This window comes from Fusarium vanettenii, assembly GCF_000151355.1.
Source record: "Fusarium vanettenii 77-13-4 chromosome 11 genomic scaffold NECHAsca_32_chr11_3_0, whole genome shotgun sequence".
Taxonomy (NCBI): domain Eukaryota; kingdom Fungi; phylum Ascomycota; class Sordariomycetes; order Hypocreales; family Nectriaceae; genus Fusarium; species Fusarium vanettenii.
Genome location: NW_003315853.1, coordinates 188,022 through 212,379, shown reverse-complemented (window position 1 = coordinate 212,379; position 24,358 = coordinate 188,022). Strand labels below are relative to the sequence as shown.

The window sequence follows — 24,358 nt, the reverse complement described above, 5'->3', positions numbered from 1 at the left end:
TCTCCAACCTTCCCACGATGGTCCATAAACTCATCTTTCACCCATGCATCTCCCACTTTGTGAGACTGTCGTCCTCCGTCGTGGGTCGAGATAAGCTCCTACGCCTATTTCAATTTTATGCGCGGTTTAGGATTTGGAATTTGACGAGACCCGGCCCTCTGGTTCTTGCCAAAGAGCGATGGATGGTCTTTATGAGTCGCCTTGCACTTACGCGAAAGGTGCTACGCGCTGGACGGAGTGTGGAACAAATCCAGACCGTCACCAAGGCCGCCAGCGCCTCATCCAACAGCATGGATCACGATTGCTTCCTCCACTACATCTCGCTTCTTCGTCATCTACTCTTGGCTGCATATCTGGTTTTGGACAACGCGACCATACTGGACAGCCTGGGACTCTATCCCTGGAAGAGCTCGCGGCGCATAACTCTGCAAGCCGCCCGGTTCTGGTTCAGCGCTGTAGTGTGCGGGCTCTGTTCACAACTCTACTCCTTCCATCGAATGAAACGGTATCAGAAAGACAAGGATGGCATGGATACCAAAGCAGATGGTTGTTGGTGAGTGCTTTGGCCGAGCTCTGGGTGTCGCTGCGTGCTGATGCAAAACCGGATACTAGTAAATACACCGTTGACAAGTTTCAGCTTCTATCAAATCTGTGTGACTTGGGAATCTCATCGTCGGCGGCTGGGCTAATACAGATAAACGAGGGTCTTATTGGGATCTGCGGCGTTATTAGTAGTGGTGTTGGGATATATAGACAAGTGGTACCGACCTCTCAGCAGGAAAGGTCAGACTGAAATAAAAATATGTTATTATTATACAATGCTTCCTTGATTGTTTCTTAGGCTCTTCTTCAATATGAATACTTATTCTGAATTATGGCAGGAAAGGCAATGCCTCCCACAACCATGGCAACATTGCCACAACTTCACCACAACGTCGACGACAACACCAAAAAAAGATGATCGCGAGTTATTACTCACGTGGCGACTCTCCCGCCGGGAATTGAACCCGGGTCTCAAGCGCATTGTAAATGACAAGCTTGCATACTGACCACTATACTACGGAAGATGGGTGGTTGTGATCAACCACTGTAGTGAGAGGATTCGATGGGACGGTGTGGAGATATGCGGGTTATAGCCCACCCACGTCTCGCGTCAGAAGGTATGAGTGACTGTGTATATATTTGCGGGCATCTAAAAACTCGTGGAATGGCTGTAGATACTTAAATATCCAAGTTCCTCATGTATAAACCTTGCACCAGATCTTTCCACGCCTTAGTTGTCCCCAACACCACAAGCAATAGAGTCATCACAGCGTGTACATGAAATCAGGGCGCACATCACCACTAATGGCCTTCTGCTCATCCGTCATAGCGTCCCACTTGGCGTTGCGCTTGCCGTTCCTGCGCGCCCTGTTCTCCCAACGCAGGGCAAAGTGCATGAAGATTGAGCCTCCAAGCAGGAAGATTACCTGGTATGCAAGCACCATACCGTGGCCGGTCCAGTAGCGAGGCCTCTGTCGGTCGAGATAGATGTTGGATGAGACGACACCATTGAGATTGCCCCAGCCGACAACCATTCCGAGAACAATGGCACGCTTCAAGGAACCCTCGATGTTGTTGTTCACCCAAGACACAGTGTTGGACACGGTCGGATAGATTCCTGCAAGAGATTAGCAAAGTTGCGACATCAGACGGTGTGAGACTTACCCATTGCTCCAAGGAATACGGCGCCGTATTGAACCTTTGGTTTGTCACTGGCCAGCAACATGATGAAGCCAATGATGCCCACGCACACAGTACCAATGTTGCAGAAGCCTCGCCATTTGGTCCGATCTGCCGTGAAACCAACAAAGATGGTGGCCAACGCCGCGCACGCATACGGAGGCACAGAAAGGAGCTGCGCGCGCGTACCGACGTGGCCCATGCCACGAAGGATAGTGGGAAGGAAGAGGGAGAAGGCATACAGAGGCATCAAAGAGCCCATGTAGATGACCATGTACCCGTACGTCTTCCAATCCTTGCAAGCAGCCCAGATGTATCGCTTGTCAAAGTCTTCAGCGGTTCGACCCTGACGGTCCATGATCAGACGGCGTTGAACACGGATGCGATCATCCTCTGACAAGAAACGGGCAGTATCAGGCCAGTCAAAGACCATCCACCAGCAAAAGATGCCAATGAAAACGGTCGCCAGACCCTCGAGGATGAAGATCCAAGCCCAACCAGGCTTGCCACCGGTACCGTCCATCTGAGCAATGGCAGCAGCCAGTAAACCACCAAATGATCCGGCGAGAGCAGCAGCTGAGAAGAAGATGGCTGACCGGGCACCAATCTCAGAGCTCTTGTACCAACAGCCGAGATAATAGTTGACACCGGGATACAAGCCAGCCTCGGTGACACCGAGGAAGAATCGCGCAGCCAAGAGACCGGGGTAGTTGTGGCATAGACCCATGAGGGTCATGACGATGCCCCAGGCGATGATGATGCCTGTAAAAAAGATGCGCGGGGTCAGACGCTTGAGGAGACCGTTGGTGATGGGCTCAAAGAGGGCGTAGCTGATGAAGAAGATGGTGAGCGCCATGTTGTAGTCGCCCGTTACCATACCGAGGTCTTCTTCCATGTTCTCTAGACGGGCATTTCCAATGTTGGTTCGGTCGAGGAAGGACAGCAGGTAGAGGAGAGAGAGCCAGGGGATGAGCCAAAGGTCAACCTTCCACATCAGCTTCTTGTCCTGGTGATGGTCAGTAACATGGCTCAAGATGGATGCATCTGTAGTAACTAACAATTTCCCGGCGTTCTTCATCACTCTTCCCCGCATCGGGGTCAGGCAAGCTTGCTAGAAGCTGAGCACGCTCCGCATCGATGGCAGACGTGGGAGGAAGCTTGGAGACATTCTCAACGTCCACATGCGAGGGCTTCTCCTGCTCCGACGGAGGCGTTCTAGTGCTATCAGTCGTCATGGCGAAAAGCTGAAAAAGAAGAGCAATGATTGACAGCTCATCCCAACTTCTGGGGGAATGAGACCGTCATATAAGAAGATCTCAAAGGCGGCCCGAATACCGTTTTGTCTCCTCCCTCTGATATGTGCCTCGGCGCGTTTGTCCACCCCCATTCCCTGCCCTGCAAGCCCTCTCATGCGGGGACGGGGAAGAGGTCAAAGCTGTTTAGATCTGCGATTCGCTCTAGGCGATTAAAGGAAGGTAATAAGGATCAACGTGGAGAGGAGACCTTTCCCCACGATCGAGTTTAATTGGACCGACGAGGTGAGGAATGTCGATCGTGGATGGTTTTCGGAGGCTGTGATGACCGAGTGAGCAAGGGTTGCGAGCAACAAGATTGTAACCCACCCTCAGATCAAAAAGGCTATCAGCCTGAATGCATCCCCCGGCTGTGAAATGCAAGAGCAGGCTGCAGAAGGCCAGCCACCGAGGGATCTGATCTCTCTCCCGTGCTACGTGGCTTCTCGTTGGATTCTCGTGTGTTTCTAAATACGGAGAGATTAAAGCCCAACGCCGTGGTCCTCCTTTATTGTTCGGGACATGGAACACGTTTGTTGGTTGGTTGGGGCACCATTCTTCCCGTGTGTCACATCGAGGCGTAAGCCCTCTTCCCACTCTGCATGGTCGTGCCGCCACTTCCGAAACAAACACAGAGGGACATTTTGTTTCGGGCTTACGGGGCGCATATTTACGCTGATCACAATGTTGCAGCGGCGGCGGGAGGCCATAATTGATGTCCGAAGGAGGGTCATGTTGGCTGCTTACTGGGGCGTCTGATGTCTGTGACGCCGCTCTTGGCGACCGACATCAAGTTTGCCTTCTCACCTTTTTGTTCTCCATCCAAGCATCATGTTAAGCTTAAGAGTAGTCGCTCTGCTGAGTCTTGGCTTACCAAGACTGGGATGCAAGCTCCACGTGGCAAAAGCTTGATTATGGTGTGTAGCCTCTCGGCCATGATGGAGGTGGCTGTGTTCTCCAAATGTCGCGCTGTGCTCAACCAATGTGACGCAATTATCACTGTCGGGCGAGTTGTCCCTGTAGATACTGTATGCCCGTCAGATAATAATCCGCAGCCATCCTTCTTGTACGACCCTACAGCACTGAGATTTTTCAGCTCCAGAATCCATCTCCTCACTGGAACTTTTGTACCACCACAATTACCGCCGAAACTTTCCGGATCAGCACTGGCGGTCTGCAGGCGAGTCAGAAATAACCCCGGGAGTTTGGTTCGGGATGATACATGTGTTCAAATTTCCCAAGAGTTTATTCTCAGTTCTGTGTCACCACCACCAGATACAACTGAAGTCAACATCACCCATGCACCCGCCAAGATCTCTCTCCTCTTGGCGATACAACGTCCGGTAGTTCCGCCTCCAATGAGGGGGTAACTGCTCTCTTGGCGTGGATGTTTCCGTCTTGGCTTGGAAAATGGAAGAATCCATGGATGACGGAAGAGTCGGTGCTTATCAAGTATTGCTACGAGACCTAACCCGACAAGGAGATGAGTCCGATCAATGCTACCACGAGGTAAGATATTGGTTGCATTTCTTCTGGACGAACGGAGATCATCGCGTGACAGCTGTCAAAGGTTGATAGGTTCGGGGTTTTAATCTTCTGCCCATGTGGCCGGATTCACGTTGTCTTGGCTCTGATATGTATTACGCGTCTCGAAATGTCACATTGTCGCGTGGGATAACCTGCACGAGTCATGGACAAGGAGGCAGTGCAGATATCGGTGAATTGAAGAATTGTCTTCATATTGGGTCACGTTGGTCACCGGCGACCGAACATAAACCGCACGCCGACATCAAAAGAGAGCCTGGACAATGCGTCCATGCGAGGATATCCACATCATCTGGGGTAGATCTGGGGAAGGATCACGCGAATATCTCCGCTTATTACCCCAACATGCCCCCGCGAACGTGGCTGTGGGTGAAAATGGAATGACTTGCGGGATCAGTTCGCGGATGAGGCCACTGTGTTAACATCGGGTCATGATGTTATGATGCGTTGAAAATCTGTTCCTTATTATAGTTGCAGCCCGGCCCTCAATGGGTTAACTGAGCCCGAAGATCGTTCGCGGATGAAAGAGTTGACAGTCTAGGAATGAAAAGCACTTACTTGAGCTTATGAATGCTCTTAATAACGAAACTGCTTAAGCGCAAGAAAGGGCCTGTCGAATGCCGTAAAATAAGAACAAGTAATTGAAGAATTATCGATCATTTCATCCATTTCTTATCAGAATGCTGCTTTCGCTCGCGTTCCGCGTCACGAGCCCTCGTGCATGTCCTCGACTACGCTACACGGCCACGAACTACTCGAGATAGAACAATGGAAGCTTAAGGGAAACTCAAGAGCGTGAAAGAACTGGTTAAACAAACTTTGGCGTGGCATTCTAACTTTGACTGCGTAGGCCATGTGCGAATCTAGAAGAAACCTACGTTCCGCGAGACTTTGAGAGGTGATCACGAGTTCAATGCTTTGTGAATATAAAAGTAGCCATAGCCTCAGCATCGTGTCTAGATGATCCCATGCCAACGAGAACTCGGAAAGCTCGAATCTGACCCTGAAACACTGCCTCGAGCATTCAACAATACTATCATTACCTTGCCGGACTTCGAAATGGGAGAGCACTGCTGTCGATGCCGTCGCGTTGCGGCTTGGCCTGGAGCCACGATTAAGAGCGTGGCATCGCGTGTCAGGCGGATTGTCTATCGACCTCGGCCATCAGTACCACTGCCATCAGCATCAGTGTCGGTCTTGTCACCAGATTCATCACCATCACCAACACCAACATCGCCGTCACCATCACCATCGTCACCATCACCAAAGGTGTCATCACCAAAGCCACTCTCACAAAGGCGGCCATCACCAAAGCCGCTATTACCAGAACCAACCCTGGATTGTCCTGTTATCCAGCTGCCAATCGAAATACTTGCGTGTGTCATCGACCATCTATCCGAAATCGACAGGCACGTGCTCTCCGTGACCTGCCGAGCATTTTGGAATGCTATCCGCCTCGCTCTCCGCCAGGGGCCAACTTATTCTCTCAGCCAGTACGAATATCTGTGCTATTTGACTAGAATATCGCGAAATAACCCAGACTTGTGGGTTTGTGAGGCGTGTAACAAACTCCATCCAGCGGGCGATCCAATGTCGGAAATCTGGAACATTTGCCCTTCTAATGATGGATGTGGCAGCTTGGCTGGCGACATGAAGCTCAATTTCCTACTCCAGCATCGAAACGTTCAGCGTGCTCTCAAACTGAGCCGCCTTGGCAACCTTGACGAGAGACAGAGGGAGACGCTCAACCAGCTCACGAGGCCTCATCGAGCCAGCATCCAAAAACACTCGACGATTATGGGCACCATAAGATGCGAATACACCAGCTATCCAAAGATCGTGCAAGGAAGATTCTTGCTGCTGTCAGTTTGGGCTTATGATGAACGCAATGAACCAATATCTCGGCAGAATATGGAATCATTATCGATATGCCGCCATCAACGACTTAATGGATATAGATCAGCGCTAGACGCCGCCCTTGAAACGGCTTTGCGACGCCCAAGGACTCCAGTTGACGGCTCCTGCACCGAATGCCCCGTCGATTTCTCGGTAAACTTCTCGCCCAAGAGAACCACTGTTCACGCTTGGCACGATTTTGGCCCTGAGGGCACGCCGCTGGACCCAGCTTGGATAGTCCACTTCTTTGGTAGATTGTATCGCCACCATGATCCGACAGTTGGTCATGCTGAGGGGAGTGTCCGGGAGATGTATGAATCATCAAAATAGTAAACAGGGTGACAATAAAGCTCGTTATTCAATTGCAATACAATGACACAAAAAGGTTGCTGTGACTGAGGATCATTTGTGAAGTGGTTCTCCCTCTTTATCGCTCCTCCACCATGCCCAGTGTTCGTCTTGATATAAATATTTGCCCAAGTATCCAGATGAAACAGCGACTTCAAACGAATACTCCCCACTATGCCATAGTTACTGTGTTCTCTCTTAAGTTAGTATCTTGGTTCATATCCTCAAGTTAGATAGGCATAGTATTAACGCAGTAGTTCTTAAATTTAATCCTTCGACGAGCTTACAGTATCATGACCCTCATTCCTAGGGTGGTATCATGGTAGACCAACTGGCGGCTTGGCGAGGCCTCCAGTCTAGGTACTCTCAAGATCAGGCGAAACCACAGCATGACTATTTATGTAAGACAGAACTGTAAGTAAGCTCGAGAAAGGGTAGCATGGAGCTACTACTATCATTATCATCTAACATCAAATCGTAAAGCTAAGGATTGACTTGAAATGAAGCCACCCCATCTACAAAACCAGCCTCTTCCCGCTTTTACAACACCAACACCAAAGCAATGCTACCCACAAAAAGATGCTCAAGTCTTGAGGATATTGGCAGCCACGACAATACCCCGAGCAGTCTTGCTAACCCAATCCTGGGCCACGGAATAGTCGCCGTCCTTGGCATACTGAACACCCTCGGTAATGCCAGGGAATGTTACAGCAGCGTATCCAGTATCGAGACCAGGAGCAGTGACGACGTGCTTGTAAAACTCGCGGTTGGGAAGACCACCCTGTGAGATGAAACCACGCTGGAAATCGCGGTACTTGTGGTTGACAACCTTCTTGAGGATCTCGTCGTTGCGCTCAATGGCGATCTTCTCGAGGGCCTTGACCTCATCGGCGCTCTTCTTGAAGTGCTTGATAGCTTCATCGAGTTCGGAAAGATCGAGATCGGCACCCGCTCCTTCGGTGTACTCGACGAGGTCGTCGTAGTAAGCTCGAAGCTCGACAGCATAGTTTTGGGTATCGATGGGGAGGATCTCGTCACTGGCCAAGTGGTACGCAATTAGAGCCAGGTACTGACCCTGAGAGGCATGCACAAGGAAACCAGGGTCGCCGAAAGTGGCCATCCAGTGGTAGGTGTCATAGTTGGAGTGGTAGTGCCAGATGGGATCGTTAGGACCGCCCGAGCTTCCGACATCAAAGGAGCTGATACCCCGATGGAGGAAGGGCGTGTAATCAGATCCAGAGCCGAGAACCTCAACAACACCGCCGGATGCCTCATGCCAAGCATCATAGAGTGAAATGTTGAAGCCACCAAAGTTGGGATGGATGACCTTCTTCATGGTCTCGGTAGCGAGAGTGTGAAGCTCAGGAGTAGTGGCCAAATTAGGTCGGGGGCCAGAGACAGCAACATCAATGTTGAGATATGAGACAGCCGTCTCGGTGAGCCAGTTGACGTGCTCCTCAACCCACTCGGTAGAGCCAATGAGACCCCATTCCTCGGCATCCCAGGAAGCAAAGACAATGTTTCGCTTGGGCTTCCAGCCCGCGTCCTGGAGCTTCTTAAGGGCTCGAGTGAACTCGACGAGGATGGCAGATCCAGAGTTAGGGTCTCCGTTGCCGCCCTGAAGTAGTCAGTAATCAATGTCTTGCAGGGGGTAAACGGTGTCTACTCACGACCATCCAGGTATCTCTGTGGTTTCCAATGACAATGGTCTCGTCGGCGTTGGTACCGTTAATGACACCAATGACATTGTGAATCGGGGCGATACTGTCACGAGATACCACATCAAGAGACAGCTTAACACCTGGGGCAGGGCCAGTGCTGTATTCGGCGTCGAGTGCACCCGTCCACCTTGTTCGGTTGACGGTATCGGCAGAAATGCCGTGGCCGTCGAGAGCCTTCAGCAGAGGCTCGGCTGCCGAGTATGAGATGGGGAGAGAAGGGATCTTGGCAATCACATCAGAGTAATCGGCTCGGGGGGCATCTTTGTGAGAGGGATAGCCGGGGGTTGTAGGGTCGCCAGGGTGTGTTGAGAGGAAGAGAGTTGAGCCCTTTTGCACAGAGCTGGGGTGTCTAGCCGGGCCATCTGAAAACAATCAGTCCATGTTCGCATATTCTTGCGGTTCGTTGAGACATACCAGGATAGGCCTCGTAGCCGTTGGCAACCGTGACGTTGCCATCATCACCAGGGTCAGTAAATATGACGGCTCCAATGGCACCGTGGTCCTGAGCATTCTTGACCTTGAGCCCGCGGAACAAGCCACCGTACTTGATCAGAGCAATCTTGCCCTTGATCTCAACGCCGAGCTCTACCAGTCTCTCAAAGTCGTCAATGGAGCCACGGCTAGTATCTGTTAGCAAGCATTCGTTGTCTCCCTCACGTAAGTAGTCTTACCCGACATAAACGTATTCAGCAGATGCATTGCCGGTAGGAGAGTAGCCCAACCAGGTCTGTTGGGAGATGACATCCAATCCTGTAACGTCGTCTTCTTCCAGGACATCCTCCTTGAGGTTTACCTCTGATACTTCGCCGCTGGCACTGGTATGTTGCAAAGAAGCACTGACAGGGTACCGCAGGAACACGTGGTACTCATTCAGATGAGCATCCACGCCATTCTCGTTCCATCGGTCCGCTGTCCATTGCGCAGCGTCTTTGCCGTAACCAGCGAGCTTGTTCTGATGACCGTAGTAGTCAGACCACTCGTCAATGGAGACGTTGTCAAACGAATTGACCAGTAGAGTCTCGTGGTCATTCAATATCGGAGGCCAGTTATCATTGCGCTTGACAAGCGGCTTGCGATGAGTATGCCTTGCCTCTAGGTTAAAGTCGCGCTGGCAAGCAGACGCTCCAGAAGCAAAGGCAGCAAGAACTGAAAGCTGTTGGACACGCATGATGAACTCGCGATGCCAATTGAGCTTGTAAAAGACGCAAGGTAGAGGGGTAGTAGAATGATTGACATCACCGGGAAGCACAGTGACTATAAATGCACGGCTTGCATCTACCCCATGTGCCATGTTACCATGCAACTCTACCATTGTGCCATTGACCAGGCAGAAGGGCCAAGTCTATCCAAGACCAGGGATGAGCCTGGCCAAGCTCCATCTGATTTGCCAGCACTATCATGACTCTGTGCTACGTCGGGTCAGCTTCCTTTCCTAGGTCGTACTACGCAGTAAGCTTACGAGCTCTCAAGCTCGGGATAGGTCCCCGCCATGTCGTCATACCTCGACCAAGACATACACAGCCAGTCGGTGGTAACCACTTCAGGAAGCTCAGCAAAAGCTCTTTGCTTGAGCACGCCTTGGCCACGAGGCGGGGGAGGATCGGCGCATAAGTCACCTTCCTGATCGGCGATAGAGCTGCCTTGGCCCAGCGGGGTTAACGACAAGCATCTTGGTTCTCGCGCCATCCGAGATACAAATTGTATCGCGTGTGTAAGCACGGCGAATGCTGTGCAAGTTCCCCGCTTCTCGAATGCGTGATGGATCGGCAGTTGAGACTCGAAAGTGCAACATGATAAGCTTCTCTACCAGCGTCGCGGGTGGAGGGTATGTCGGCCTTTATAGATCTCTGGATCATCAAGCCTGTCAAAATTATAGTTTCCGCTTAATTGAGTTTACACTGACCGGTATTCGTAGTCGTGATCAGCAACCAGCCGGGACCATTACGGGCTTGGAGGCGGAAGCACCGGATCTTGGCTTGCAAGCATTGTTATCTCAACTGATAGAGCTGCTCGATTGGGCTTAATGCTCATACAAGGGGAAGATGGGTACACGCGAACAAGCGTCATCAATGCCCTGATATTGAGGTCCTCATTGCTGCTGTCTCCGGCAGAGTTCTATCAAGACGCAACTACCACGACTACAAAGATGGTATTATACCAAAGTACACCAGAGCCATGTGAGGCTCAAAATGATAGGCAAACAATTGAAACGACATAGCGCACGAATGAGAGGTCGCCTCGAAAATATTCAACAGAATCTTGGCTTCAGGTGGCGGTGAGAATAAGTTAGTGAATTCCCCGCATCGCCAGTAGTTGACGTCTTGTTCTTGGGATAGGGTTAAAAATAACCTTAATTTTTGGTGTGTCTGTCAGAGATTGTCTCCTCCACCAGGCAATGGGCCTATTTCAATTTCTGCATACACAATTTCTGCCAATTTAGCAACAAAGAATAACATGCCTGGCCAAATCAAACCCACTCGCCGAGTCACTGGCTCTGAAAAGCTCAATCGCCAGACCTACGCAACCTGCAACGTCACGATACGACCCGAAGGGCAAATGGCCGCGAACCTCTTTCGCAGGGCATCCAAGACCAACTTTCGATACTGAGGGGGTATCCAGAGCATGGGCTCGGCTCCTCTACAGATCCAATCTCCTTTGAGAGTTACCCCCCATCCAACAAGTTTAACGTCTTCAAACCGATCGGGCACCACAGCCTCCAGGATACCAAGCTGGGTCGTCAGACGAAGGCTACTCCTTGAAGTTCCTGTCTGACCTGAATCGAGTTTGGGGAAGGGAGGATTGTGCAACTTTCTCACCCATGTCTTGGAGTCATCGTATGTAAATAGGTACTGAGAGTCTTTGGAGAACGCCAAGGGTTTCTTGAAGTGGGAATGCTGCAGCACTAGGAGGCACTCCCCAGATGCTGCGTCCCAGACCCTGATGTTGTCACCATTAGAAGACGTGGCGAGAAACTCATGGTCTGGTGAGAACACAAGCAATCTATCGCCAAACTTGTAATGTCGTGGCGGCCCCGCTGTGTCCCTGTTGGGATCCGGAATATCAACTGCGTCCGCTGTGACTGTCAAGTCTTCAGGGACAGAAGACTGGACTCGGGCGTTCTCGTCGTCAAGTCGATGGATCAGCTTCTTCGTTGTCATATTCCAAATCATTGTTCCGCCTTCTCGATCTCGTATCGCCGCCACCTCGTCAAGGCGGATGTGGTCAAGCCAGACCGATGCAATCGTGTGATTTTCAAAGAACGGCTGATAAGAATCAGGAACTTCCTGAGCTGGGACACAACAGGTCTCTCCAATGTCCCAGAGCTTTGTTTCCCCCTCTTCTGAATGGGATATCAATATCTGTCCATTCGGCGAAAAGGAAAGATTGGTGATACGAGAGACGTAGTCACCCAAGGAACTGGAGCACTCCTCCTCTGCTGGGGGTGGGTCGGGTGAGAGAACCGTGAAAATGTCCCATAGCTTCACTGTACCGTCTGCAGAACCCGATGCCAGCAACTTGCCGGTTGAAGGTACAGACAGCGAGGTTGTTCGCTTTGTGTGGCCGTAGAGTGTCTTGATGCAGACACCTGCTTCGTCCCAGAGCCTGAGACCGTTGTCGAGTGAGCCTGAAATGAGAATACGGCCGTCTGGTGAGAAGCAAACCGTCGGCACTTCCTGCTTGTGCTGTAGAGTTTGGGTACAGACCCACTTCCCAGTGTGTTCTTCCTGATACCATATCTTAGCCGTCCTGTCTTTTGATCCAGTTGCGAGGCGCCTCCCGTTAGCCGAACAGGCGACAGACCAGACTGAGGCATCATGTTGGAGGGTTTGCTCGCAACTGTTAGTAACCAAATTCCAGATCTTTGCTGTCCCATCATCGGATCCAGTAACCAGTTTGCCCTTGGGCAAGAAAGCTACGGAGGTGGTATAGCTCCCGTGACCTTGTAGAACGTTGACCGGATTCCCCCCAGTCCTCCAATTCCAGACGTGGGCCTCATCGGACGATATCGTCGCCAGTTGTTCTCCATCTGGTGAGAAAGCCACCGCGGATATATCAACATCCTCCAAAGTTTGGATACACTTGAGTTTACCAAATTCGAGGATCATGATCCTCCCCTTTTGTGATGCAATAGCTAGCTTAGTGCCACAAGAGGAGAAGGCGGCAGAAGCCAGAGACTCATCAAAATTGAGCTGATAGCTGGAGGTTCCCAGTGCGACATCAAAGATCTGGACGTGCTTTTCACGAGATACAGCGAGAAACTTTCCATCCGGCGAGAAGGCGAGGGGTCCGACGCTCCGTTTATGGACATGGAGCGTTTGGACACAAGCATCCCAATGTTCCGGCATCTCGGGCTTGGAGATAATCCATGTGGGCACCTGCCATTCGAATTTCTCTCGAACCTTGCTGCTTCTTGGGCTGAAGACGAGCGCTGAAGAGTAAACTTGTAGAGGTGCCGTTGCGATGACTTGGGCGTGGTTGAGGACGAAGCGACGAGCATCCCAGAGGAAATCGATAAGCTCTGCGGCAGATGAACTTTTCTACAAAATGTTAGCGGGCTGAAAGGATTTACAAAGAAGAATGGTCTCACCAGTGCTGATTCAATATTGGCAATGCTCTCAACTGCTACGGACAAGTGGCCAAGCAGGGAGAGTGCCTCCAACCATGACGTAAACTTTGCTTGACAAAACTGCAAGACCTTGTTGACAGTCTCAGCGTCTTGAACTTTTGCAAAACCCGAGTCAATGAGGTGCTTGGCCCAGTGGAGGCACATGTACTCGAGAGGAGCCAATGGATCAGGTTTTGGACGAGACGATCCTCTCGCGGTTGTGCCAGGAGAACCAAGGTCGTAGATGTTCTCCTTTAACCCTCTCTTGCTCTTGAGAACATCGAGGCATCGCCAAGAGATCTGCAAGTGGTGGTGCTCAACTCCATGGGGAATAATTTCTTTGGCACGTTTGTCAAGAAGATACTCCTTTGCCGACTGATGAACAAAGTAGATGACGCGATCCTGATACGCCAAAAAGGAGCCGCATGAGCGAACAGTTTTTCGAATGGCTTTCTCGTCATATCGCTCCATCGACTCAACGAGAACAGCCATCTCCTTTGATTTGAGAGGGCGATGGGCAAGACAGGCAGTAGTCAGAACCGCCTTCAGCCGATCTGACTCGGAGGATGTCAGTATTCGATCCATCATGAGCTTGTAAAGGTCATGAAGGCCCTTGGGGATCTGTTCAAGCTCTTCGAGAACCCGATGCTTGTACACATTGGACTCGGTGAGCCGCTGACACACTAGGGCCACCCAGAGAAATGTGTCTTCTGCATTCGCAACCATGTAGTCATACACTCTCTTCTTCAAATCCTCGTTGTTAATCTCGTCGTTGTCGTTGTCGTTCTCGCTGTCATCACCCTCGTTGTCCTTGTCTTCCTCGTCCCACTTCTTGACCAACTCGTCCACCCTCGTTCGGATGTATGACTGGACGGCATCGGCAACACTCTTCTTGTTTTCTTCAAGCGTGATCGTAACTATCCCCTGGATGCCACCGATCTCTTTTTGGATCTCGGGCCATACGCGACTTGAGACAATCCACTTGGGTCGGCACGAGCTCGATAAATGGGCAAGGAGCTTGGTGAGGGTTGGTCGATCCGTTGTACACTCATCTAGAGAATCAATAACGAAAACTGCGTCCTCGAGAATCGGATCCTTCAGCATATTGGTCAAGACATTTTGAAGGTTCAAGCTGACATTGGACATCTCGAACAGCTTGCCCTGTGTCTTGTCATACTCGGTGCGAAGCTTTGGCATGAGTGATGGGTAATGATCTAGTACCATGTAGATGAGACCGCGTATCACATCTGTGTCACTGGATTGGTGTTTCTCTGTCGCCATACAAAAGAAGTAGGAGAGTGGGTCCGTCGACCTGTCCAGCTGATCGATGACACCACAGAGGAGCATCGTCTTTCCTTTCCCGCAGTCACCTTTAATCCAGAGGACCCTGCTTGATTGATCATTGGTGAATGTGTCGTACCCGGGGTGTTCCAGAATCCAGTGGTATGAGTCCCAGAGCGGGTTTCCCCTGGTTGTCTGGATCCTTTCTTTGTCCTTCTGGGGGTCAGTGAGCAGCAATTTCGCCAGACACTCTCGGTCGCGATTGTCCTGTTCCATCTTCTGAAGCCGCGTGACTTCCTGCCTGAATAATTGCTCTTGGGCCCAAGCAATGTCTCGGATCTCTTTGAGCTTAACCCTCATATCCTGGTGGGTAAACTGGTCCAAGTCCTTTTGGATGAGTGTCTCTGCGTCTTTGACTTCCTTGATCTTGTCAGTCCAGTCATCCAGCTTGATTGCATCCCTAAGGACGACAGATATTCCGTTGCGGTCGTATAGACAAACGCTCCGCATCTGGAATAAGAGGAGCTTCTTGTAGAGATCTACTACATGCTTTTGGAGGTTTCCTCGCAGATCGGCAGATGATGAGCTGGCTATTTCTTTGTCAAGCACAATGTCTGCTAGGTTCCAGTACCATTCCATTCTCGACAAGACGTAAGCGATGCCTTTGCGGTTGATGCCCGGTTCTGTGACTGGATTTGCGAGGATCTAGCAATTCGTTAGCATGTATATGGAATAAGCAACTGCGTAAACCTACTTCTAGACCAAGAGATGCGCCGGCCCAGATAGTAGAGGCCTCAGGCGAGTACTTAACGGCCTTGTCCACAATGCCCTTGATCTTGTCCACGGTCCCGAGCACATCTGCAACAGCTTCCTTGAATTCCGCCTGTTTCTTGGACCTGTCCAAGCCGGCGTAGACCAGTTTCCACATCTCAGCTGACTCGGTGGTTTTGCAGTGTTTCAGGTCCAGGACAGCGGGGGGAGTTTCAGTTTGAACCCATTCCTCCTGGAATCTGGAGAGGATTTCCTCATATGCTTGAACCCTGGCGGGTTTGTCGGTTTTGAGGGCTTCGTATGCTTTCTTCCATAATTCCTCAGGGAGATTTTGTGATGCACTCGGAGTAACGGTCTTCGATAGTAAGGGCGAGGTTGTCGATTGTGTTGGTGGGGAGGTTACTGGTTGTGGTGCTGGCGATGCTGGCAACTGGGCTGTTGGCGATGTCGACGGCTGGGTCGATTTCAAGGCTGTAGGCTGAATTGTTGATGAAGACGGTAGCGGAGAAGTGGATGTCAGCTGGGCTGTCGAAGGGGCTGCTGATTGCGTTGTCGACGAGGCCACCGGCTGGGTCGTTGAACGAACTGTTGACGACGCTGTCGACTGGGCTGATTGCGGGCTGGCCGAGGGCGCTGCTGGCGATGTTGGTGGTATTAGTGAATTGCCTATCGAAGAAGCCGCCGATTTGGCAGTTGACGTAGTTTCCGGTTGTGCAATCACGCCCGTCACTGTTGTCGTCGTTGTTGAAGTTGTCGGCGGAGAGCTTGTGGCACGAGCTGGAGTCGTCGACTGTGCCGTGAAGGGTTTCTTCGACGCGGGTTCATCTTGAGAATCCGAGCCCCCAAACTTCTTCTTGAGCTTTTTCGTGAGCTTGTCCCAGAGTCCAAGCGCCATAGTCACTCGTTGAACGTGGCGTGTAAAGCAATTGATGGATGAGGGAAATGTCGAGAATGCGGGGAAGATGAGAAGCTGACATCTAGGCAGAGACGACAAAGAATCAGGCTGTGAAACCAAGACTAATGTTTGGTGGCTGAATCCTGCATAGGACGGCGTGAGTGATGTTGACAAGGATGGATGCCCTTCGTGATGGGAGCCACAAGGTGAGCAACTAAGACGCCACCTTATCTAGGTCGACATTAATATTTATTTAATGAATAATTGTTCCTAATTATGGGCTATTTACAGGAAATGCTCCGGGACAAGTGACGGCCTACTTGAGTCGTTAAACTTGCTTGGTGTTGAAGTATTATCGCTCCGCTGGAGACTCGTCGATCGACTTGTGGGGGCCGAGCTGAAATCTGCATTACGCGACTTGAGCCAACGAACAAGATGCCAGAACGGCAAAGAAGATCTAACTCTTCTCAAAGCATATGAGTAAGTTTGACCAATTATAGTAGAATAATTACCTAATTTAATCAAGATGTTAGGTCTGACTTGTATATTCCTTTATAGCTCTTATATCCTAGTATGCTAACACGGGGTTATATCCTGGCGTCTCGTTTTGTCCTCAATCCGTGTGTCTACACATCCTTCGCTTCTTTTCCATTATGGAGAAAGCTCTACCCTTTGTAGGGGTCACCATCAAACAATTTGTACCACATGATGCATGTTCGCTGCCATGTCTTCGTATCTATAGCACTTCTGGACGCTAGCTGAACCGTAACTTTGTGATGATGAACGAGCAAATGTTGAATAAGAGAAGACCGTCAACTCGAAAAAGCAAATATTATTACATAAAGTAACAACAGCATACGTAGCGCTACCTGTGTGTCTAATGCCCCGTTCTCAAGCGGCGCTTGAAGGGTTTGTTTGGGTTACACCTGTGGACGCGCAAGTATTGAGCGTTGTATTTCTTCCCACAGGTTTTGCAAGGCCTTTTCATCCCAGAATCCGGCCCATGATGATTCTTGAAATGCCGATCCCGGTTGTCTTTCCTTGTAAAACGCTCTCTGCAGTGCTTTTCAGGGCATGCAAAGGGGCGCGGCCTCCTGCTGCTCTCCTCAACAGAACCAGGAACACCACCACTTGAGGGGCTCAAGGTTGGGCTTCCCCGAGGCTGTACATGGTGATCATCGTCAAATTCCTGTTCAAACATAACCACATCTTGCCCAGGTGTGGGTGACGGTATGCTTGAAGGCTGCTCAACTGTCAAAGTGTTGGCAAGGCGAGACTGCATGCTCCTTGCTACACTCTGAACATCCACGCTGATGTGGCAACTCGCTGCGTCTGTAGCGATAAACTGTACAGTTCCTGTCAAGAGACTATAGAGCCCTACAAAGATGGTCGGTTAGACAATGCTTGAACCAGAGGTACGCCACGAATCGGTAGGCCAGGACTTACAGAGCAGAAATATCAGCAATATACTGAAGATAACGCCAGCCATTACCTCGGCCCACAGTAATGATTTCTGCGACGAGGCCCCAATACCCGGGTCTCCGGGGTCGGGATCCTTCGGGCGAGACCGATCCTGATGAGACGGCCTGTGCTGACCGTGTTCGGGAATCCCTAGTTCAGCGAACTCGGCTAGATCGTAAAGACATTTCACTGCGTCAATGAGGTCCGACGTCAGACGCTCAGCGTGCTTGAATAGGTCGTGGTAGTCCAGAGTCTGAGGCGTGTACCAAGTCCACGTAGATCTGTGAACGCCCCAGATGTCCTGCGCCGCAGTTTTGAACAACTTTCGGTCAGCACCGTGGAACAGAGGAAGCCATCGCGGCAGGTCTCGCTGAAACTGCTCGTCGTCGAATTGGAATTCGGATGAATCTTGTTTGTGGATGTGGAGTGTGGCCGAGACTGCTTTGCATACGCAGAGGAGAGCTACAGCCATGCCGAGCTCATGCGGCAGGTAGCCATGAGAGATCTTACGCAGCGCCGTCATGCCAAATTGCCACGCTCGGGTCGAGTTGGGAAAGCGTCCGCGCACTCGGCCGAAAATCAGGTGCTGCCTCACCTTGGAGTACTCTCGGATGAAAAGGCCCCGCATGGTTGCCTTTACTTTGTCGGGATCCTCAATTGGGTTTGTGTTGTATAATAGGTCTCTATAGTCGTGGATGGTTGGCTCGCTCTGTGTTTCTTTGCAGCGGGGTATCATGTGCCATTTGCATGTCCATTTGCATGGCCGTTTGTATGGGATGAGGAAATCCACAGATGAAGGCAGCGGAACGTCATAGGTTGTGAGGCTTTCGGGATCTTGGGTAGAAAATGAATGTGCGGGTGTTAAGCCTGAATTATCCTCGGCGTATATGTCTGAGCCGACTTCTTCCAGAAAATTGAAGAGTTCAAGGTGATTTGCCCGCGCAGCTTTGTGCAGGGCCGTCTCGCCCCGGTTGTTGGCCCAGGCGATGTCGGCGCCTCGAGCGACCAGAAGCCGAGCGACGTCAAGATGCCCAGCAGTCGCGGCGCGGAGCAAGGCCGTGTTTCCGTATTTATCGTATGCGTCAATGTTCACAATTTCTTTGAAAAGATCGTCGGTGGTTTGTCTGCCCAAAACTTCCACGAACATTTGCTTGTGCGAAGAAGGTACGATGGCATAGTTGCTCAAAAGAGTATCGATAACTGAGATGCCGCCATAACCCGCCGCCCGGAGCAACCTGACATCTAGCATGTTGTTGTTATCCTCTTCTGGCAGCACGTCCCTAAGGACATCGCTAGGGTCCTTATGCCGAGGGCACGGCAAGCTTTCCCCCTGCTCCTGGCCCAGAAAGCCGTCGACCAGTAGCCTGAGGGGGAGGAAGGGCTGTGCCTCAATGCTTCCTACCGGAGCGTCGATAACATCTCGCAGACGTGCCCTGAGGTCCTCATACCGAGCGAAGAGGTGAGCGCCGTCCCAGGCAGGCGGGTCACACTGGGAGTGTCGCTCATCTGAACCGATGACATCAATGAGGGTGTTTTGGAGTACCTCGTTCTGAACTTCGATCTTGGTGTGGGCAGATTGCTTGGAGACGATGAAAGCGAAGTCTAGGGGGCCGAGTTTTTGGCAATGGCAGTTGGTCGAACAAAGCCCATCCGAACGATTGTTCTCGATGTAAACTCCTTCGCCGAAAGAGTCGCGGACTGAGACGGAGCACTGGGCTGATGGTGACGAGTCGGTGGACTCGACAATGCGAAACATAGGCAGCCCGCGGGCGATGTCGGGGTAATAGAGACAATCATGTTCAAACAAGCAAGGCGCTTGCGAGAAGCTGCTTGCGACATGCTGTCCGAGTTCATCGGCACTACAGAGTTCAATGGTCCGGAGGTTAGCTTCAGCGTCTTCAAACGGCTACGCGGCGGGGCGGGACGTGCCTTGTCAGGTCCGCGTCCGGCGGCAGGGTTTGGTGGGGAATCATGGATGATGGGTCGGAAGTCGGAAGCAGGTGTTCAGCGTCAGACAATGAGAAAGGTAGATAGCGAAGCATCCGCAGCATTCATGTAAGAAGAATACTGAAGATTCCAGGTAGCTGTGGCCTACCATCTCAATGCGGATGACGCAGGTTTACTTATAGCTGGAGGGCGACCAACACCAGAGTCCTCCAGCCAGGCCACCTCAGTCTTTTTTGTTTTTTCAGCGTAGGTACCTAAAACCAAGGCCCTTCAAGGTATCCTCCAGATTTTTATTGGTACCAACACTCCGCATCTTCCTGGGCACACAACTTTCAGCCTCATCAAAGTACATAACCTCCAGCTTTTTCTAAGTAGCTTCCAAAATGGTAGATTGTTCAGCCCAGTTTCCATCCCTCACCAACCAGATCGTCTTAGCGCTGTCACCTCCAGCTTTTTTCTCGCTCCCCACCACCCTTCTCCCCATCTCACCGACTCGAGCGTCTTCGAGTGCAGTTCGCCCCGTTCGCCGACTTTTTCACCTCCAGCTTTTTACCTGCCAAGTACTTGAACCAATTGAACCAATGTCGCTCCCAGAATCTCTCATGCCGGTGTTGTGGATCCCCCGGTGAGAGTATGAACGCAGGACCGGGACGCGGGAAAGGCAATTTCAGTGATCAACAAGGAGAAAGGGGATGGTGGGTATAAACTGACAAGGCATCCATGCATCCCGTTACCCTCCTTGTTCAGTCTGCCTCGCTGCTGCAGTCGCCTTAGGAAAGCCACCCTCTATAACAAAAAACAAGGCTTGGAGATCCCGGTTTGAAATATGTGAGTGAAAGAGTACCATGATGAGAACTCCTAAGGTACGCTCTTCTAAGTAGATGAAGAAGGGGATAAAAGCAAAATATAAAACAATAATAAAATAATATAAAGATAATCTAATACTTTATATCTTTTTATATATTATTTAGTTAGCATTTTGTTATATTTTTATAGGTACCTACCCTAAGGAGCTAACAATTTGTCTTAGTGGTGTCGCATTTTTCTGAACCTGCGTGTTGGGCTCTTTGCTTGTCATGCACCTCCAGGTTTACTGCATCAGAACCTCCAGATTTTCTGGCTTGCTCTTTTTCCAGGAATGTGAAAATTAGATAAATATCCAGGTTATCTTTACGTCCCGTCTTTGTAGAAGTGGCCAGCCATCCACACATCACCGTGTGCACCTCACTCGTTGACCACCCTCCCACCAGAGCAATTCAACACCCTTCATTGCCCCTTAGAACTGCCCGACTGGGTCCTCGGGGATGCTTGGTGAGTAAGCCCGGCACATGCTCCACGTCTTCTCTCTCCTGTTGCTCCCCTCCATGTTTCTGCCTTAGGAAACCTTCCCATTCACTGCGTTTTGCGTCTGTGGTATTTGACTACCAAGCTCCGTGATCCTCTCCTTGCATTCGACACTCGATTGCATACAGCACAATCGCTAACCAGTTCCCATAAAGCCTTAGCCCAAAGCTCTCCCTTTCCTTGCCATAGAGGCCTGCCCTCGCCGGGTCCCTCTTATTACAGCCATGACATGACGTACCACTGCACCACGCAGCGCCATGAAACCGCCAACTGTACAGCGGCCCAGCTGGGATCCAATGGCCGTATTTCTCGCTATCCAGTCAACGCCACCCTCTGTTACTTCGTCGACCTAGATGGGTTCCAGGCCAAAGCTGATGGCGAGTACGTCGCAGCCTGCTTCGAGGCGGCCACACAGGCATGGGGCCTCGGCCCTGTGCAATTCAAGCGGTCATTTGATCGCAAAGATGCCTTCTTTTCCGTCGTCTACTCCCGCGACGCCCCCAGTGACAGAACCCTAGCCGCGGCCTTCTTTCCAAACTGCCCTGCCGAGTCGCGCATGGTCAGGGTCTTTCCTCTGGCCTTTGTGTTCCGCGACGCCATGGTCAACACCTTCTGTCATGAACTCGGCCACGTACTGGGCCTGCGCCACGAATTCGCCGCTCACACGGAGAAAGACGATCCATCGGTCCACTGGGGCTTTCCCAATCCCGAGTCTGTCATGACTACTACAACCACCCGCTCGAGATGGCGGTGCACGAGTTGGACATTGTGCTCACAAATGCTCTATATGCGTACGAGGGAGACAGCTTGCAGGGGTTCCCTATCGATGTAGTGTCGCCGACGTCTGAGCCTTGTTAAATATGATGGATATGAGAGACTGCAAGGAGGAAGTTGGCATCTATTGGGTAGCTGCATTTCTATAATAAATCATCAATCATGTAACCTCTGGCTATCTGACGGAAGGACAATCCCCTGAGTGACGTTAGTTTAAGGTTGTGTGAAAATGGGGGCTTAACTCACCAGGATCCAAAACCGCCCAAAGCCTGGGCACCTTAGTGGCGAGCTTGAGCCACGTTCGCGGGTTGGTGCGGCATGAGCTCAGCACGCGCGCCGAGCGCCATCATATCTCTCGGTGTGTGGCCCGGCGTCGTTGTGGGCGCTTCGTGTATCTGGTTGCATTGGTCAGTGACGTGTTTGGGTTCAGGCTGGCGAAAAGCGCACCTCAGCCCAGCGGCTGTAAACGAGACACAGGCTCAGCTCCTGGACAGACGCGTCGAGATGTCGTCAAGAATATTACTCTTGACCTTCTCTATAAAGGACTCTATCGCATCGCTGTCTACTCCATGTTCCCTGAGGAAATCAACCTTGTCCCCCAAGTCGACGTGGTCGTCCCGCAACTCAAGCAGCCTGCTGTCGAGTTCTTCCAACACATTGGCAGTATTGTGGTCATCAGCTTGTAACTGCTCGACTTCTCTTTTCAGCTCTTGGTTGTCCTTCTCCAAAGCCGCGACTCGTTGCTGGAGTTGCTGATTTTGCTCTTGGGTCGCCTTGAGCTCGGCCCAGATTAGGGCTATCTGACTTGTAGCATCGTCTTCGCTTCCGGCTCGATGACGCTTCTTCTCGTTGATCGGAGCCATAGGAGGTGGTGGCTCGGTTTCATCGTACGATGGTGGAGCATCTTGGACTTGAGCGCAGAGTTGAACAGCCTTGGCTCCCGTACCATGGTACATGCTCGTGAGGTCATCTTGATGGCGAAGAGGCTTTAGGCGGGCCTGGCGAATCGCATCACTGATGGACTGCAGCGTGACTTTGGGTAGCTTGGTGGCCTCGATGTAGATGCGAAAGGAAGTTATCTCGGAGAGCAGGCGAACGGCGTCAAGGACTCTGCCCGACTGTGCCCGGGTTGGCGACAGTGGCTCTTTTGCGGAAAGGGGGACGAGGACTTCGAGGTTTCGGCTGACTTGGAAGTCGAGGCGAAGGGTGGTGCAATCGAACTTCTGTTGTACAACATTCGGAGCAGTCGGGGCAAAGGTAAAGTCGAGGGAGGTGATTGTGGGAGGATGGATCGGAATGAAAACGTCTGAAACGCCTTTGATGCCTTTGAGGTTCATAGGAAATCGTAATTCGAAGAGGGCGCATGAAGTATCGTCACAGAAGCGAATTCTTAGCCTGATATCGTCGATCTTGGGGTCGGGCTTGACCAAGTGATGCGTCTCATCATTGCATTCCCACTCGACGACGGCGGGTGTGCTCAGGTCAACATCAAGGCATGACGAAGCAGGCTTCCTAAGATCCATAAGCAACAAGGCGGCTAGGGGGCTTACCTCGATGAGCCAACATCACACACACAAACAAAGAGGATCAGTTTCGCTGACAGGCAACCTGCTTAGTCTCCAGAACTCTGCGAGACCAAGCAAGCCCCTTCCGCAGGCCCCGGTTCTTCCAGCGAAGGAGACGACGAGCGCTCGTTCGATGGGTAGAAGCCGGAATTTAATGACCTGTGGCGCGAGTCACCGGCTCTTCGAATGTGCGTGAATGCGGCGACGTGAAGATGCGACGCGACGCGATGGAGCGCCGAGGTGGAGTGACGAGAAAGAGCGAATGAGGAGCGAGTCTCACGGAAAAGTAACCGACTTGGCCTCCAGAACTCTGCAAGGCCAGTCAGGTCGCTTCTCTCGACTCTGGGTATTTCAAAGAGAGAGAAAGAAGTCAACCCATTTGAGGGCTCGAAGCGGAGGATGCACAAGGACGAAGGGCGTGCGCGCCGTGATGATGAAAGGAGGAGGTTGATTGCTGGGCTTGGCGGGGAGAGGAAGCTGATGTGGGGCGAGGTCACATGACCTTCTCATTCACCTTCAGGCGGTCCGGGCGGGCAGGATAAACAAGATGAGGGCTCAAGAGTAGAAGCGGAGCTTTCTGTCGCGTTTCTCCTGGGTGGGCCGTGACATTTAATGTGAATTGTCCTGGTTGGAAATGTGGCATTCTCCGTGGCTGCCTGACTGAAGGGCTTGGGATGGGCGGTTCACGATTCACGATTCACTCTTCCCTTATCGCTTATCGCACGTGACCGTGCTCTCAGATTCGATGAACAACCTTGTTGGCCATTTTCCGCCACAATAAGCTCCAGCCACTGTGGCTCGCAGGCACGCACGCCAACGAAAAAGCGAGACGATGGACAGCATTGGCAATTCTCTCCTAAACAATGGCAAGATTCTACACAAATTTTAGCTTCAATAAGCAGTTTCTTTTCTCATCATTTGATGCTCATCTTCAGAGCTTTTCTAAATTATTTGATTAGACTTGGACTACCTCTTTGCCGTTCATTTGTCCCATTTCTTCTGCCGCATGACTGGCCACACGGGGCTCCGATGGCTGTCAGAAATATTTGGGCAGTTTATGCGGGAATGGCCACACCAGATGAGTCCCTTATTTCGGCACCTGTTGTGATCACCATTTTAATACCGCAGAGCCAAAGCACGGCAATCAAGAATTCTGTTGGCTCGGTCCGGGTGGCTCGTAAGTTCTTATG

General features: G+C 51.3%; 8 protein-coding genes across 8 annotated transcripts; 3 read left to right on the top strand and 5 right to left on the bottom strand.

Annotated features, from left to right (window-relative positions):
• Positions 1–17: 17 nt before the first annotated feature.
• Positions 18–793, top strand: NECHADRAFT_52240 (uncharacterized protein; the record flags this gene model as incomplete). Its single annotated transcript, XM_003042765.1, has 2 exons — positions 18–505; positions 559–793. The coding sequence occupies 2 exons, from the start codon at positions 18–20 to the stop codon at positions 791–793; spliced, it is 723 nt and encodes a 240-aa protein (XP_003042811.1).
• Positions 794–1,307: 514 nt separating this feature from the next.
• On the bottom strand, positions 1,308–2,957 carry NECHADRAFT_86681 (uncharacterized protein; the record flags this gene model as incomplete). The annotated part of the gene is made up of 3 exons (XM_003042676.1): positions 1,308–1,660; positions 1,708–2,728; positions 2,781–2,957. 3 exons carry the CDS (start codon positions 2,955–2,957, stop codon positions 1,308–1,310), a joined length of 1,551 nt encoding a protein of 516 aa, XP_003042722.1.
• A 2,562-nt stretch (positions 2,958–5,519) lies between these two features.
• On the top strand, positions 5,520–6,785 carry NECHADRAFT_86680 (uncharacterized protein; the record flags this gene model as incomplete). The annotated part of the gene is made up of 1 exon (XM_003042764.1): positions 5,520–6,785. The coding sequence occupies one exon, from the start codon at positions 5,520–5,522 to the stop codon at positions 6,783–6,785; it is 1,266 nt and encodes a 421-aa protein (XP_003042810.1).
• A 438-nt stretch (positions 6,786–7,223) lies between these two features.
• Positions 7,224–9,692, bottom strand: NECHADRAFT_72738 (uncharacterized protein; the record flags this gene model as incomplete). The annotated part of the gene is made up of 4 exons (XM_003042675.1): positions 7,224–8,421; positions 8,474–8,886; positions 8,939–9,144; positions 9,196–9,692. The coding sequence occupies 4 exons, from the start codon at positions 9,690–9,692 to the stop codon at positions 7,387–7,389; spliced, it is 2,151 nt and encodes a 716-aa protein (XP_003042721.1). The 3' UTR covers positions 7,224–7,386.
• A 1,348-nt stretch (positions 9,693–11,040) lies between these two features.
• NECHADRAFT_52111 (uncharacterized protein) lies at positions 11,041–14,687 on the bottom strand (the record flags this gene model as incomplete). The annotated part of the gene is made up of 4 exons (XM_003042674.1): positions 11,041–11,524; positions 11,786–13,062; positions 13,113–13,867; positions 13,931–14,687. 4 exons carry the CDS (start codon positions 14,685–14,687, stop codon positions 11,041–11,043), a joined length of 3,273 nt encoding a protein of 1,090 aa, XP_003042720.1.
• Positions 14,688–18,370: 3,683 nt separating this feature from the next.
• Positions 18,371–18,685, bottom strand: NECHADRAFT_52313 (uncharacterized protein; the record flags this gene model as incomplete). The annotated part of the gene is made up of 1 exon (XM_003042673.1): positions 18,371–18,685. A coding segment is annotated over one exon (315 nt), but the record flags the coding sequence as incomplete, so codon positions are not given.
• A 2,373-nt stretch (positions 18,686–21,058) lies between these two features.
• Positions 21,059–21,661, top strand: NECHADRAFT_86676 (uncharacterized protein; the record flags this gene model as incomplete). Its single annotated transcript, XM_003042763.1, has 1 exon — positions 21,059–21,661. One exon carries the CDS (start codon positions 21,059–21,061, stop codon positions 21,659–21,661), a length of 603 nt encoding a protein of 200 aa, XP_003042809.1.
• A 47-nt stretch (positions 21,662–21,708) lies between these two features.
• Positions 21,709–23,563, bottom strand: NECHADRAFT_64462 (uncharacterized protein). Its single transcript, XM_003042672.1, has 3 exons — positions 22,051–23,563; positions 21,850–21,998; positions 21,709–21,801 (listed from the first exon to the last, which is right to left on the bottom strand). Exon 1 carries the CDS (start codon positions 23,124–23,126, stop codon positions 22,083–22,085), a length of 1,044 nt encoding a protein of 347 aa, XP_003042718.1. The 5' UTR covers positions 23,127–23,563; the 3' UTR covers positions 21,709–21,801; positions 21,850–21,998; positions 22,051–22,082.
• Positions 23,564–24,358: the final 795 nt, after the last annotated feature.

Coding starts and splice junctions, on each gene's coding strand:
- NECHADRAFT_64462 (XM_003042672.1), bottom strand. CDS start 23,126: ATGGATCTTAGGAAGCCTGCTTCGTCATGCCTTGATGTTGACCTGAGC.